Source organism: Ornithorhynchus anatinus, chromosome 8, assembly GCF_004115215.2.
Source record: "Ornithorhynchus anatinus isolate Pmale09 chromosome 8, mOrnAna1.pri.v4, whole genome shotgun sequence".
NCBI lineage: Eukaryota > Metazoa > Chordata > Mammalia > Monotremata > Ornithorhynchidae > Ornithorhynchus > Ornithorhynchus anatinus.
In genome coordinates, this window is record NC_041735.1 from 17,547,128 (window position 1) to 17,564,149 (window position 17,022).

At 40.7% G+C, this 17,022-nt stretch overlaps 1 protein-coding gene across 1 annotated transcript in view; it reads left to right on the plus strand.

The window, feature by feature from the left end:
- Positions 1-17,022, plus strand: part of NTSR1 (neurotensin receptor 1) — a 91,425-nt gene that overhangs the window by 60,874 nt on the left and 13,529 nt on the right. The window contains exon 2 of the mRNA XM_001506315.5: positions 8,494-8,695. Within this exon, the coding sequence (XP_001506365.1) occupies positions 8,494-8,695 (202 nt within the window). The remainder of the gene's footprint in view (positions 1-8,493; positions 8,696-17,022) is intronic.

Consider the following 17,022-nt stretch of genomic DNA (forward strand, 5'->3'; position numbering starts at 1 on the left):
TGATTTCAAATTGCTCTAAATCTCTACTTGCAACATAAACACAGTGGGTGCCTTAGGGGTGGGTTTCTGTGGGACATTTCCACTGAAAATTTACTTATAAAGGGCTCCTTTAACATCTCCATGTTTACAGATGAAGATACTGTTGCCCGGGGAGGTGAAGAATTTATTCAAGGTCAAAGAGGAGAGCTGAGACTCGGACTCTCTTTTTCCATTCAGTTGCTTGGCCTCTGTTTAATCCTTCTGTACAGGGAGGGAAATACACTTGCCAGCTAGCCTCACATACTTATATTCCAAAGTTCATTTGATTATTATAGTAATTATCAGGGGGAAGGTCTGACTAGCTGTCTTGGCAAGCTCTAGAGTTCCTAAACAGAGCAGTCTGATTAAAACCCAGTGGGTAATGGTTTAGTAAAGAACAACCACACTTAGAGTATATCACTGCCTGGGATCAGAAAGAATCATTATGATAACCAGATAATTAGCTGCTTAGTCTGACAAGGCACAATGGGCCTTGACCATAAAGAAAAAGTGGAATTTCTGACACCTTTCTGCAACAAACTTTAATGGGGAACTTTAGCCCATAGAGGTCTTCCATGATCTTTATTTCTAGAATCCCAGAGACTTTGTGATCACCCCTTAGACTGTAGGAAAGCAGTCAGGATTATAGAAGGCTTAGGTGAAAAATCCTTGAATATTATGGGGCCTCTGCTCTCAGGGTTTCCAACTGGAAAAACAAAGTCATTGTTTTCACCACAGAGTTTGAGTCTGGACTCTCAGCCTTGCTCATCTAGGTCTTCAACAAGTCCTTGGAGCTTGAAAGTAAGGCTGAAAAGACCCTGGGTTGGATTTTCTGACCTTTTACTTTAAAACCTACCTGCTACTCGCAAACCCCTCTCCAATAGCTCCCCAACCCCATAGCCTCACCTGCTTTTCACTTAAATACTCAAGATGAAAAGTTTATACCTGACACAAAAATGCATCCAATACTTCCAATAACTGACTCAGAAACAGGCTCTCCCTGACTGAATATTTCCCTCCTCCTCTTCAAAAGGTCTCTCCCCTCTACTGAACATTCACCTTTTTCCTGAAGTCTTCCCAGATTAACCTCAGCTGACAGCAGGTGGTCTAATGGCTTCCAGCTATTCCCTTAGCATTTATTATCACTGTGGCCTCGTGGAAAGGGCACAGGGAAAGAAATCAGGAAATTTGGGATCTTAACCAGGTCCACTACTTGCCTGCTATGTGAATTTAGGCAAATTATTAATTTCTGTGTGCCTAGGTTTTCTCACCTGTACAATAGGGATTAAATACTTTTTCTCACTCCCCCTCGGGCTCTGAGCTCCATGTGGAACAGGGATTGTGTCTGATCTGCTTCTATTGTATCCACTGCCTTGCTTAACCTGTAGTAAGCGCTTAACATGTCACAACTATTATTGTGTATTTTTCTGTATGTGTGGATATGTCTCTGTTTGATCTCTTATGGTGTTTTCATGTTCCCTGTCCTTATCATTCCTAAAATGTTTAGATATTTCTTGCACCCTTAGTAGACTGAAAACTCCTCTAGGCAGGGACCAAAACTTGCCTCTCCTTTGAACTCCCCACAGTGGATACTATACCCAATGGGACATCAGTCAGTACTTCTGAAAGACTGCTAGTTAATGTAGTTCAGTGAAACCAGCTGCCTACACCTGTGTTCTTTAAGACATGGCGGGGTGAGGGATACTAAGACACAGCTTTGAGGAGGGTAAAAGGATTTTTCAGATGGTGAAGCTACTATGACCCTGGAGAGTAGCAATTTCTTTTCCTCTCACTTGCCACCACCTCTGGACCGATGGTTCTACAGGGTAGCTTTACTCTACAATGCTCTCAGAAATCCAGGCAGTAGGAACATGTCACCCCAAAGTGAAAGACCAGTAGGCCCTGGGATAAAGAGTGAGTGGGAATTTTTTTTCCTGCAATATTTGTCACCATTAGTTCTCTCATTTTATCAAATTAAGACTTCCTATCAATTCCTTTGTGAAAACTTCAGATGCTTTCCCAAGCAGTTAATGAGTCTTTCTTCAGGAGCACAGTTGAGTGATTTTTTCACCACATGAACTATCACAGCTCTTCAGCACTAATCCACATGGGGGATTAGGAGATAAAGCCCAGAGCAAGAGGAAGGAACAGTTTAAAGATAAATAGACTAGTTTTACAGCACTTTCAGCTGCATCCTGGGTCCAGAGACAGCCCTTCGCATTTTCCACATTTTGGGGTCTGAATTTCAGACCAATTGCAACTGAGAAACTTGGAATAGCATTCTTTATCTTCAGGATACTGTAAAACAATGTGTTCTAAAAGGCAGAAAGGCACAGTGACTAGATTATTTCTTCATAAAGTAGAATGGACAAATTTATATCATTTCAATTGTGAGCCCCATGTGGGCAAAGGAACATTCATGTTATTATCCCAGTGAAGAAATACAGTACTTGACCCAGGAAAACAGGGAAGATAGGCCTGTGGGGTTAAAACCAGGTCTAGACCCTGAGTTGGGAACTGAGGAGAGAGGGGCTGTTAGCCAAGACTTTCGATAATAATAATTGTGGTAATTAAATGCTTACTTTGTGCCAAGCACTGTACTAAGCATTGGGGAAATACAAGATAATAGGTCAGACATAATCCCTATCCTGTCACAATCTAAAAGACAAGGAAAACAGACATTTAATCCCCATTTTACAAATGAAGAAACTGAGGAGTGGAGAAGTTGTCACTTGTCCAAGTCACAAGCAGGCATGTGGCAGAGCTGGGATTAGAATTTATGTTCCCTGACTCCCAGATCTTTGCCTTTTTTATTAGACCTCACTGCTTTATACCCTGGAATCCAGGGAATAGTCTCTTCAAAGTCCCTGGCCATTGGGGCTGGGTAGAGGCTGAGATTGGTATCCCAATATCTGAAAAACCTTTTCTTGAGTAGAGGAAGTCCTCTCCCATTGCTGTATGTGTGAGCTGATCTGTATGCTGCAGTGGTCTCACAACAGCCACTGCTATGCTGGATTGTTGTGCTGCATTGCAGCACTGTTCTAAACATTGGGGTAGATAATAATCATCATAATAATAATGTTTATGGTATTTGTCAAGCACTTACTATGTGCCAGGCTCTGTTCTAAGCACTGGGGTGGATACAAGCAAATCAGATTGGACACAGTCCCTGTTCCACATGAATCTTGTAGTCTTAATCCCCATTTTAAGATGGGGGAACTTTAAGATGAGGGAACCCACAGCCACACAGCAGACAAGTGGCAGAGCTAGGATTAGAATCCAGGTCCTTCTCTCAGACCCGTCAGTAGGCCTTGTCACTCCTGCTATTTGAACTGCACAGCAACCTGGCTAGTATGCTAACTATTCACAAAATCAGATGCCTTGACAGCTTGATTCAGTAAATGGTCCGGACTCATTCTAAAGAGATCCAACCCTTGGCCTTGCCCCTATAACCATCTAATAGCTGCCTGAGTTACAAGAGAAGCTGAGAAGCAGCATGGCTCAGTGGAAAGAGCACGGGCTTTGGAGTCAGAGGTCATGGGTTCGAATCCTGACTCTGCCACTTGTCAGCTGTGTGACTGTGGGCAAGTCACTTAACTTCTCTGTGCCTCAGTTACCTCATCTGTAAAATGGGGATTAAGACTGTGAACCCCACGTGGGACAACCTGATTCCCCTGTGTCTACCCCAGCACTCAGAACAGTGCTCTGCACATAGTAAGCACTTAACAAATACCAACATTATTATTATTATTATTATTAAGAACAAAATCCCCAGTAAGTCACTGAAACTCCTCTGCTTTGCCTCTTCTGAAGGTAACTGTTCTAGCTGCTTCCTTGCTCATGAGAAATGATATTTTCAATGTTTTGACATTTAAAATCTATGTTGGATACATTAGCTCTGTCTAAATTACATCCAGGCTGCAGTGACTCATGTCAAATTGATTCTGTTTCAGGGTGCTGGGGACATCACAAACTGCTCTGGATCAACTGGGGTTTTCTTTGGCAGTAAAAACTTTGGGAAAACCAGTTCCCTGCTGATGATCCCCTCATTCTCCTATGTTCCCCTGAACTCACTGTCCCGGTGGTGGCTCGCTGATTTTTCTAAGTAGACATTCCAAGGGGACTGGGAATAATGGGGAAGGCAGCTCATTCTTTACCCAGCACTTATCACCTTAGCATTCTCGATATGACATGCATACTAAAAAGCTGAACATAAATCATAGCTCCCTGGTGCTGTCATGGTATTAGCTGAGAAGTCAAGCACCCAGAATATAAAGAAAATGGAGATCACAGTTGTCTGATACTCTTTGGCAGGGGCAGCCCAGAAGGAGGGTTACAAAGGAAGCGCCATTAACCTCACCTGGACACCAGAGGCCTACAATTGTCTTTATTTCTAAAAGATACAGCATTCCCCCACTTGCCATCAAGTGCTACTAATCCCAGCTCCACCACATACCTGCTGTGTGACCTGAGACAAGTCACTTAACTCTCTTTGCCTCAGCTTCCTCATGTGTAAAATGGGGATTAAATACCTCCTCTCTGTCAGACTGTGAGCCTCGTGTGGCACAGGGACTGTGTCCAATTAACTTGTATCTACTCCAGTGCTTTAGTGCAGTGCTTGATACATAGTAAGTGCTTAACAAATACCAGTGAAAAAAAAGGTCATTTTCCCTTCCAGGACATGCACTTTGTTTCGTGGATTTCTGTAGAAGTTTCCACAGGACACCATTCTGTTCTACTACATTTCACAGACCATACATCTATTATTTCCAAGTTGTCAAAGGAACCTCCAGGATATAGCTCACTGTGGGCTGGGAATGTGTCTTTTTATTGTTATATAATACTCTCCCAAGTACATAGAACAGTGCTCTGCATACAGAAAGCGCTCAATAAATATGATTGAATGAATGAATGAATGAATGAATGAATATCATCAGCAGCCACCCTAGAAATGGGGCAAGGTCAATTCACATTTTGAGGGCAAAAAGGACCTGTACAGCCTGATTTTTATTAAAGCTCTTTCTAAGCCTGGTAGAGTCGCACTAGATTACAAGTCATTAAGTAGTCGCTTACTTCAGCAAAATGCACTTGCAATCTGAATTTCAAAATGGAGCATAAGCTATTGAGAAAACATGCAGCTTTTTCAGGTTTTAATTGAAGTATAACGTTATGGACTATATGAACAAAAAAAAAAGGTAAGATATTTTACAAAGGAAAAAAATCAATCTAAAAAGGGATAAAAAAAGACCCACTTGCAGTCATCCTTCACCTTCCTCTGGGGCAGTCACATTCGTATGTATCAAGACCAGTGATGTGAAAGCCTCAGGACAGTTTTATTAATGATGCTTTTCCTCTGTCAGCACCTATGAATGGAGTTTTCCTTTCTCTACAACATGCTGAACAGCAAAAGCATAGAGCACCAAAGCAAAAATCAGTGAGTAGTGTATTCAGGCTTGATGAGTGAGAATTGGGCTGCATTGAAGAAAAAGGTGCATTTTCAATCAATCAGTCAAGGACATTTATTGAGCACCTGGGATAACACAACAGAGTTGGTAGACATGTTTCTGCCCCACCAGGAGCTTTACAAATCTAGAAGAGGAGACAGACATTAAAATACATTATAAATATGTACATAAGTGCTGTGAGGCATTTGCTATTAACTGAATAACAGACTATCTTTTGCACAGATTGGCATCTGTTAATTGAATCAACAATTTGGGAACTTTAGGTTTTGAAGCTGTAATCAATCAATCAAGCAAAGGTATTTATTGAGCACTTACTGGTGCAGAGCACTGTACTAATGCTTGGGAGTGTACCATATTGTATGTAGATACAATCCCCACCCTAAAGGAGCTCACAGTGTAGCTAGGAAGTCAGATACTAAATAGTTTACAGATAGAAGAAAAGAAAAATAGAAATGTATATCTTCTCCCACTCCCTTCTACATTGCCCTAGCACTTGGATTTGCATACTTTATTCACCCCACCTTCAGCCCCACAGTACTTATATACCTATCTATAATTCATTTATACGTCTGTTTCCTCTCTCGACTAATCTCCCTGTAGGCAGAAAATGTGTCTATCAACTCTGTTATAGTGAACTCTCCCAAGCACCTAGTAAGCACTCAATAAATATGATTAATTGATAATATGATTAAGGGCTTAAAGAGTATGCTATGTAATACTGTGGGGTCAGAAGCGCTATGGGTGGATGCGAATGCAAAGTGCTGAAGTGGTAGGTGGGGAAATAAAATCAGGGAAGGAGAGAAGCTAAATTAAGATCTCCTGGTAGAGACATATGCAGAATTATATTTCAGAAAAATGTTCCGGACAGCAAGATGAAGCATGGACTGGAGAGGGGAGAGGATGTAGGCAAGACCAGTGAGAATGATAAAGGTAGTCAAGAAGAGCTCTAATTAAAACCTGGATCAACATGGTGGCCATTTGGATGGAAAGGAAGGGGAAAATCTTAGAAATGTTGTGGAAGAAGAATTTATAGGATTTGGCAACAGCCTGAATATTAAATAGAGGGAGGACTCAAGGAAAATGCCAAGCTTTCAGACTGTAGAGAAGGGGAGGCTGGTGATGGTATCAACTGTGATGGGAAAATTGAGAAGAAAGGATTTGGGAGGGAAGATGAGGCATTCAGTTTTAGACATTGATCTTAAGGTGCTGGCAGAATATCCATGTGGAGATGTCCTGAAGGCAAGGGACAATGTGATACTTTAGAGAAGGAGAGATCCTGGGACTAATGAACAGATTTGGAAGTCATCCACATAGAGGTAGAAGGTAAAGCCACAGAAGCAAATGAGATTCCCAGGGGGATAAGTGTAAAGTCAGAAGAGATAGGAAGCCAGAACAGAGGCTTAATTATTAATTTAATAATAATGCTGGTATTTGTTAAGCACTTACTATGTGCCAAGGACTGTTTTAAGCACTGGGGTAGATATAAGGTAGTCAGGTTGTCCCATGTAGGGCTCACAGTCTTAATCCCCATTTTACAGATGAGGTAATTGAGGCACAGAGAAGTTAAGTGACTTGCCCCAAGTCACACAGCTGACAAGTGGCAGAGCTGGGATTAGAACCCGTGACCTCTGACTCCCAAGCCCATGATTTTTCCACTGAGCCACACTGTCCCACTATCCTGAGCCATATTATCATATAGACAGTAAGGACCTTATTGGCAGGGATCATATCTACCAATTCTGTTATATTGTACTTTCTGAAGTGCGTATTACAGTGCTCTGCATACAGAAAGTATTCAATAACTACCATTGATTAATTATCCCTTCAGCCAACTCTATCACTTATGAACTTACTGACACACTCCTTAGAATTCATGTATATACAGCTACTGAGTTTATTTAGACCACTGTAGCAGTAAATATTTTTGTGTTTGTCTTTCACACTAGAGCGTGAACAAGGAATGTGGGGGCAAGGAATGTATTATTTCATACACCCAAGCAAATAGGCACTCAATAAATGCTGCTACTCCTCCTCAAGAGACACATGCAGTCAGGGGGTGAGAGGCAGAGGAAGAGCGAGAGAAAATGGACTAAGAAGGAGAGGCCAGAGAGGAAGACACAGAACCAGGAGGGAACTGTCAGTAAAACGAAGGTTATAAAATGTTTTGAAGAGAAAACTGTAGCACTGCAATAAATGTTATTTTAGCACAAAATCTGAGGCCTGGAAGGGGCTGCTATAAATCTAGTTCATCCCACTGCCTCCGGCAGGAGTGCAATTATGCTATCTACACCTGGCTGCAGAGTGACTGACTATTTTTAAAGATTATTCCACTTCGCTAAGCAGCCCATTCCAGGGTACAGGAAAGGTAACAATTGCCTTGGGCTGAAGATTGAGTCTTTTCCCTCTTGGTATGTCCTCGGTAGAGATAGAGAAGTATTGGACCTCAACTACTAAATAAAAGCTGTTCTGTGCTTTGAAAACCATTATTAACAATAAAATAATAATGACATTTATTAAGTACTTGCTATGTGTTAAGCACAGGGCAGATACAAGTTAATCGCATTGGACATAATCCTTGCCCAAATGGGGCTCACAGATTAAGTAGGAGGGAGAATAGGTATTTAATCTCCATTTTAAATATGAGGAAACTGAGACCCAGAGAAGTTAAGTGACTTACCCAGGTCACACAGCAGGAAAGGGTGGAGCCAGGGTTAGAAGTCAGATCCTCTGATTCCAAGGCCCATGCTCTTTCCACCTGGCCACACTGCTTCTCAGTAACTCAGTAACTCCTAAATAACTCCTTAATAACTTCCCTTTCAATCTTTTCTTCTGTAAGATGAAGGATTCAATTCCTTTCTAGAGTGGACACTATTTTTCCAACCTTTTATCCTGTTCACTGCTTTCCTCCAAAGTAGGAATTTGCCTACTTTAATTGCTCTCTTTTACAGCCATGCTGTAAGGTGCAACCGATGGTCCCATGATTTCTTTTCATTCTGGTCTCCCCTTACAGGTCAATACCTTCATCTCCTTCGTGTTTCCAATGGTGGTCATTTCAGTTCTGAACACCATTATCGCCAACCAGCTCATCATCATGTTCAAACAGGCCGCCCAACAGAACCAAGTGTGCACCATTGGAGGACAGCAGACCATGCTCAGCATGTCCATGGAGCCCAGCCGTGTCCAAGCCTTAAAGCATGGAGTCCGGGTCTTACGTATGTATTTACCTTGGCTTTATGGGAGAAGTACAGTGTATCTTTCTTTAGACTATCAATCAGTACAATCTATTGAGCACCAACTGAGTGTGGAGCCCTGCACTACATCATTGGAAAAGTACAATGACATTAGAAGGCATGATCCCTGCCCTTTAGGAGTTTGCAGTCTACTGAAGGAGACTGCAATCTTTACAAATGTAACTATCTTTGCACTATGGAAGAGGAGAAATGGGGATATTTGGGGGTTCTTCTGGACCTACCAAGTAGATTTTCCCAGCTGGAGGTGGAAAGGAATAATGCCTTTGAAAACTACAGCCTTGCAGGCTTTAGTGGAAACAATGGGAATATGGTGTTATGCATTATAACACTACTCAAATCTTTTTTATTTAAAATATTAAAATATGCTATTGCTTGGCTTCTGTCTTTGATTTTCAGTTATTTGAGAAAGGGGTTGTTTTGAAATTTTCAAACACCCTAGTACCTCGTCCAGTTCTGAACAAGTGAGTGTTCAATTAGCAAATGATTCAGACCTCAATATTTGGCTAGAAATTTACTTATAGAAGTAGCAGTTATAATGGTATTGAGTCAAGCACTGAACTAAGCACAGGAGTCAGCATAAAGTAAGTGAATTCAGACAGAGTACCTGAGAAGTGTGGCCTAATAAATGAAGCATGGGCCTGGGAGTCAGAAGGACCTGGGTTCTAATCCTAGCTCTGACAGCTCTTGTCTGCTGTGAGTCCTTGGGCAAGTCACTTAATTTCTCTGTGCCTCAATCAATCATATTTGAGTGCTTACTATGTGCAGAGCACTGTATTAAACACTTGGGAGAATACAACAGAATTAGCACACATGTTCCCAGCCCATCTATAAAATGAGAATTAAGACTGTGAGCCCCCATGTGGGATACGGGACTATGTCCAACCTGATTAACTTGTATCTACTCCAGCATTTAGTCAAGTGCTTAGCACCAAGTAAGCACTTAAATAACATTTTTTAAAAAGGAGGCTCACAATGCTTTCAAAACCTCTTTCTCAGCCTTGTTTGAGTGTTCTTTGGTCACCAGTTTAGATGATACTGAATACCTTAAGCTCACTGTGGACAGGGAAAGTGTCTACCAACTCTACTGATACTGTACTCTCCCAAGCACTTAGTACAGTCCTCTGCACACAAAAAGTGCTCAATACAATTGATTTGTTTGAAATCATTTTTTTTTCTTTTTTTGGCTGCAGAGTAGTTTTAATGTTTTCATTTGAGCTGTGTTGGCAGAGGCAGAAAGAGTCTGAGGAAACACACTGGCTTAACCAGCTTTTCAAAGAGAATGTAACAGGATGCTGGTTCAAATAAATTAATCAGTCAAATTATCAATCTCCTATTTTCTATAAAAATAATTTGTCATAACAATTTAAAATACTGTTCCCCAATTTTTTTCCTGTGGGAGGATTATTTTTTCCCTCATATTTCATAAATAATGGTATTGGGATTGCAATTGCTATAAATTTAAACACACAAAGAAGGACTATTGCAGATAATATCTCCACGATAGCTCTAGCAATCTCAATAGCAAATGTTTGCGGTTCGAGAGCAATATGTCACCAATCCAGCACAAAATTATAAGGTTCCATAACTACAGTTTATTAATCAATTACAAGTCATTCAAGTATCATATATATTCCCAAAATATTCTTATTTTCTAACCAGCAGCACAGTGGGCTGCTCTGTGGGCAGATTCAGAAGCCAAAGCAGCTACACAGCCTGACTTTATCTCAGTTATGGCCATGTGCTCCACTAAATTTCATTCCTGGATTTGGCAATTTAAATTACCCACATTGGTGCTAGGTAGAACGTGCTTTCTGTACTGTCCTGATAGATTCTTGTACTCAGGATGGTTTTGTTCATTAAGCCTAATGTGGTAGAGTCAGTTTTTCATGGTTATTTCTGTTTTTCTATTATCAAACTTTGAACCAAGTTGCACCATTGACTCTCTCAATTCATTATTAGAAATAATTGGGGAAGGGCAGGAGAGCATTGTTTGCAGTTCTGAAATATTTAGTTGCTAAAAAAAGCCTACCAAAGTTCCAAATCCACAAGTAAGCCAGTCTACATAAACTTTCATGTTGTTTCTCAGCAGGAAATCCTGCTATCGAGTTTTATTTTTCTAGTGGTGTATTTCAGGGAAGGGCAAGGAAGGTGTAAAGAGGACTGTTAAGGAGAAAAGCCAAGCAAGAAATTTGATTTCCAGATTAATACTTGTCCTGGCTAAGCACTTGATATTCACTCCACCTCCAGCCTGACAGCACTTTTTTTTTTAATCTATTCCCTCTATCTGTAATGTATTTGAATGTCTGTCTCCACCACTAAACTGTAAGCTTCTTGTGAACAGCCATCTACTGTTCTTTACTCTCCCATGCGCCTAGTACAGTACTCTGCACACAGTAAGTGCTCAGTAAATATTATTGCTGGATTGCTGCTGTAGTTAACTTCAAATAATACAGTTCAGACTAAATATATTCTATTTAAAGTTCTTTCCTGACATTTAGCTGTTTTCTTACTAGAGCTCTGGAAACCACCTTAACACTTTAGGGAGAGAGGGGAAGAGATTGGAAGCAAGGAGGCGAGAGAGGGTGAAAGAAAGAGGGGGACAGGAGAGTTGAGGGGAGATGTGGGGAAGGGAGGGGGAGATCACATATCTGAGTTTGGAAGCTTCAACTGCTTTCTCAAAAGTCAGTGATAAATAATGGTTTGAAGCCATCCCTTCCCATTTAGAAAAACTGGTTACAGAAAATGTATGATTTCTATTCACCTGATTGAAGGTTTCTGTTTGGGAAGCTGAGCTGTGTTTCTGAAATTCAAGCAGTATTCAGGGAGTATCTCGAGATGAGGAATTGAGAGAGGAAAAAAAATACACCTACCAAACAATTGAAGTTTTATTTTCTAAAAGAGTGAAATAACAAAGAAAACTTGAATCCCACAGCAGAAGTGAGATGGCTTAACCTCACACCTGTCTTTCCAAGTCCCCATTTCCAAAATCTACCCTGGTTTAAAAGCCAACTAATTATTTCACAGCTTGTCAGGTTCAGAGCAACTGAGGAGCAACTAGCAAATACAGTTGTCTGCAAGGCTCATTGGGAACTGGGCTTGCAAATGTTCTAGCCTTAAGAAGCCTGATAATGAGGAGCAAAGTAGAGAAAAACTCAGTTATCAGAAAAAGATGCTACACAGGCATGTGGCTAAGGGAAAGACTACCAGACCATGAGTCAGGAATTCTAAGAATCTCAGATATTTATGATGCTCTGGGAGAGCTTAGGGGAAAGGGTATTAGGTGATCCCAAACCTCAGTTTCCCCACTTGTTTCCTACCTCACAGGAATGTTGAAGGAATAATATTAATAGATTAGAAAGTTTAAAAACACCCAGCTGGATTCCCTTCTGCCTCAAAAACAATCATATTTCAGGAAACAGGTTCTTTTTTTAAAATACATTTTAAAGAAAACTGCCTAACTCACCTCTCTGGACTTCATAAGCTTAATAATTATTATAAAACTCTATTGTCATCTACCAACTCTATTGCATTGTACTTTCTCAAGTGTTTAGTACAGTAGTCTGCACACTAAGTACAACTGATTGATCAATTGTACAGGGGCAAAAGCAGTTTGGCTCAATGTCCCAAAGCAAATTCTCACAGGCTTTCCTCATAGGGTGGCCATTTGTTTCATCTTATACTGGACACTCAGGTTTTCAGGTGGTCTTGTACACATACAGGAAGAAACCTTTATGTTCAGTATTTTAAGGACCGAGCCTCCCTCCAAAGTCCATGAATCAGAATAATGATAATTAATCATTCTGGTACTTACTAAGCACTTACTTTGTGCCAGGCACTGTTCTAAGCACTAGAGTAGATACAAATTAATCAAGTTGGACATAGTCCCTGTCCTAGGTGGGGCTAACACTCATCCCCATTTTTTACAGATGAGGTAAGTGAGGCACAGAGAAGTTAAGTGACCTGCACAAGGTCACACAGCAGACGTGTGGTGGAGCCAGGATTAGAACCCAGGTCCTTCTGACTCCCAGGCCCATGCTTTATCCACTAAGCCATGCTGATTCTCTGCCCCTGTATTCATAAGGACCTAGGAATGTAACACAAAACTTCTGGAGAAAGTGGGGAGTGTGGGAGTGGGGTCGAGGATTCTCCTGCAGAAACATTTCAAATCCAAGTCGCCTCTGAAGGACTTCTGTGAAATGGTGTGTACGTCCTTACTGTGCTGGTCTAAGGGCCTAGCATAAGACATGTGAGATCACATGTGACCGGTAGTCTCAAGAGCCTATCTACATATATGCCACTTGGGAAAATGTGAATAAACAGTGTGGAGAAAGCTCTTTCTAGAAAACTGCATCTGCACAAATATATACATATACACTCACACACAGTGGATACATTTATAAAAGAAACTGTCAGCAAAGTTTATAGAAATGTTTTAAAAACAAAATGTCAAAACTGAGCCTGTTTGCCATTGGCCTCCTAAAATGGTTATAGTTAAGTATAAAGATATGCACCTAGCAATCCTTAATTCTAAAGACTCCTGCAAGAGAGAAAGGAAATGCAAGGGATCTAGATGCATAAATTTAGAGATCAAAATTTGGTCATAAATTCCTCTCTGAATTAAGCAACATGACCTAGTGTAAAGAACACAGGCCTGGTAGGCAGAAGATCTGGGTTTTAATCCCAGCTCCACCACTTGTCTACTCTGGGATCTTAGGCAAGTCACTTAACTTCTCTGTGCCTCAGTTACCTCATCTGTAAAATGGGGATTAAGTCAGTGTGCCCCACATAAGTCAGAAACTTTGTCAACCTGGTTATCTTCTATCCTCCCCAGCACCTAGTACAGTGTCAGAGTCATAGTAAGTGCTTAACAACTACAATTTTTAAAAATTAACTCTAATTGGCAGCGGAATAAACACACAAGACATGCTCCACTTTGGTAAATGATACCCTTCAGTGGGGAAACAGTCCTGGTACACAGACCTCTATAGATTTTCCAATCTGGTGGCCTGAGGAGCATCAGGATTTTAGCTGATTCACACCTTAGTTCTTCACCAGCTTGCATGAGTTGATGTGGCCTGGAGATAAAGAACTTTAGGGAAGGAAATGTTGCATCAATCATTCCAGCTGGGGAAGGCTTATCTCTATCAGATGCCCTTCCCCTGACCACTGCTGAATTGTTTGCCTGAACACAATAGGGGAGAAGGCAGTCCACTCTGCCACCAGCTGAAAATAAATCCCCACCCTATCAGCCAATTGCCTTTCCTGACTGATTTCTACATAAATAATAACTAAGGATTCAAAGTGTAAGAAGCTCTTCCACTTATTTTTATCACCTTGGTAATGAAGATCTGCATTGCTGGTAAAGCCTTGATAGACTGGACAGCATCACTCGCCAAAGCAAAACTGAGAGGCTGGACACCTGCTGAAGCAGAAAGTCTTTTCACCCTTACTCCTTTTCCAAGGTCAAGTCTCTATCCCCGCCTCTCCACCAACCCGAAATTAAACCCAGGAGAACCGCTGGTGATGGCCAGAAAAGTTTACTGTCAAATTAGAGCTTCATTTATAAAAAAGCAAGGATTTCTAAAAAAGCAAGATTCTTAGCAGAAGAGCTGTATGATAGAATACAACAAAAGATGATAAGCAATGCTATCCAGAGTTTGCCCAGTGGTCAATCCAACCCAGGAATCTGCCTCTGTCATTAGCACTAAATGGTCCTTGGAGGAGGATAGACTCTGTGAAAGGCAAAACGGGAATGTAAAATGACTAAAGGTCAGTGGTCCACAAATGAATCTTCTAAATGTTCAGCTAATGCTAATTGAATTGTTGGCAAAAACCAATTACAGTTCCCTCAAGCCAGCTGCCAGAAGCCATACTGAAATGTAGGGCAACATGGGCTCTATTCAATCAATCGATCAATCAAAGCTATTTATTAAGCACTTAAAGTATGGAGAACACTGTTTCAAAGCCTTGGAGAATTCAATAGATATAACAGATCAAAAGATGAGATCCTTATCCTTATAAATTTATAATCTAGTGGAACTGAGCCCTTAGGACTAGCTCCAGTTGCCTTTGAAAATTTAGCATTTACTTTAATATTCTAGGTTTAAAAAAAAAATCAGTGTCAATCTTTTTTTTTGTATTAATCGACTACTCTCTATGTGCACAGCACCAAATTAGGTGGTTGGGGTTCATATAAAAAATAACACTTGCTCTCAAGGATTTTACAATCTAATAGGGAGATATCTCCCGTATGTGGCAGCAGGTATTTGCAAAGATAATTATTTCAGATATAGAACCCAAATTCTACATTTGGTTTGCTTTTTGGTTTCAGTTTAGAAATCAATTGATAGTATTTGCAGAGTATATACTCTGTGTAAAACATTCTGTCAGGATGTCAAGTATTTAATTCAAACTTCAGTTTGTCTTCTCAAAGATTCCTTGCCAAGTGCTAGCTAATTCATGCAAACCATTAACAATAACAAAAAGTCCCAAAACACTCAGCAGGTTTATTCAGTCAACAAATGAATTCACTCTTCCATTTTATGGTTCAGACAATGATTCACCTCCTGTTTTGCCCTCCCATCTTGCTGGCTTCCCTTGATGCATCTGGATGCTAACCGGTTCCCATTTTTCTGTTAGTGTGCGTGGGCAAATCACCGCATTCTGTTAGCAGCCCATTCGTCTTTGGAGAGAGAGATTTAAATAGCCTAATTAAAAAACAGTCTCAGTTTTGCTCTTGATCCTGGAATTGTAATCATGGATCATCTTTTAATAAGCTAGAGGCATATTTTCACAGTCTGTCACTTCTTTGTAACTGGAGTACCACTCCTGCAAGGACTATTGTATGAGCTTAACAGAAAGCAAAGCTGTATAAGGGGGCAGGGCAGCTGACCAGTGATCATGGGTCTGATTTAACTCTGAATCAGAATTGCCATCTCTCTGGGGGAAGTTTCATTCATGTAAAAGTAAACCTTAGGTTGTAATCCAATTTCTGAACCTCTGCCCCAGACTAATCAAAACACTGCCTGAAGGCCCAAGACAGGCTGGCCACCTGTGAATCCTGGTAATTAAGGTAGTCTACGCAGATTGCATTCAAAACAAAATTTAGAAAAAACCCTTCTGCTCTTATGTTTTTAATTAACTTGGAGGATTTCAAATGCCTTTTAGTCATGAATCCAAGATTTTATTCCCCACAACTGCTCCTTTTCAGTAGAGGCCAGCTAATTTGAAAAGTCATCATCCTAAAGAGAAGGAGCCAAGAAGTTCTAGAATGTTTGCCTCATCACTCTGAGGCCAGATGTTACAGAGGCCCACTCTCTGGATCCATGCTGTTGAGATAGGCAACAACTGGCATTTAGTGTCTTTAGTAATATGGCATTATGCCTACCCGGCCTGGAACCTTTGGTGCATTTCACCTTCAGAAAATAAAAACATTTTCTTAAGGAGACAAGATGGAGAGCACTTTTTGTCCCCAGTTCCCTGATTTTTAAATTGCCAGCAAATGCCCCATGGCTACTCTCACTTTAAAGGAATGCAACAGGTCATGAAATTCACAACAAATCAGTTTTCCTTCAGAACGGAACAGAGCTGTTTGAGAAGAATATGGGTATGTCTAAAAGCACAAATCCAGAGGGTGCCAGCTGGAGGAAATTTTCAAGATTTCAAGGGAGTTTCTATCACCTTGAGCTGACTTCAACTCCAAAACAGCAACCAAAAAAAATATATATATATATACAGTGGGCCTCTGCACAACCAGGCCAACCCCAGCCAGAAAACAGCAGAAAACACCAAAGTAGGGCATATGAAAGCAAGGGCAATTGTCTCAGAGACCACCAAACCCTTATACCTCTACTACTTAACAAATACACCAATATAGAAACCAATTGGGCCCTCTCTTTTCTTCAATATTGCTGCCAAAAACAGATTTACTAGTTCTGTTTCCCCAAAATCAACCCTATCACCCTGCTGACTCACCTCTCCAATCACTGTAGTCTAAGGAGCTGAAATGATAGTGAAAAATTCATTATACACTGGCTGTGAAGTTTAAAAAAAAACTACAATCCAGATGGCCCTGGCTCTTAAAACAATCCAGTGCTATTGTGAGTAATCAAAATAGGCTTTCAGAATAAACACAGTAAATTTAATTGATCTTGGGAAATATTGAACAGCTGGAGTATTAAATCAGCATCACAGTGAGAAATAATTGGGTAGACCAGAAATGGGAGGTGATATGCTGTAGTTATTTGTGATCAAAACTTGTGATCAGAATTTGGAGTTTAAGGCTTATA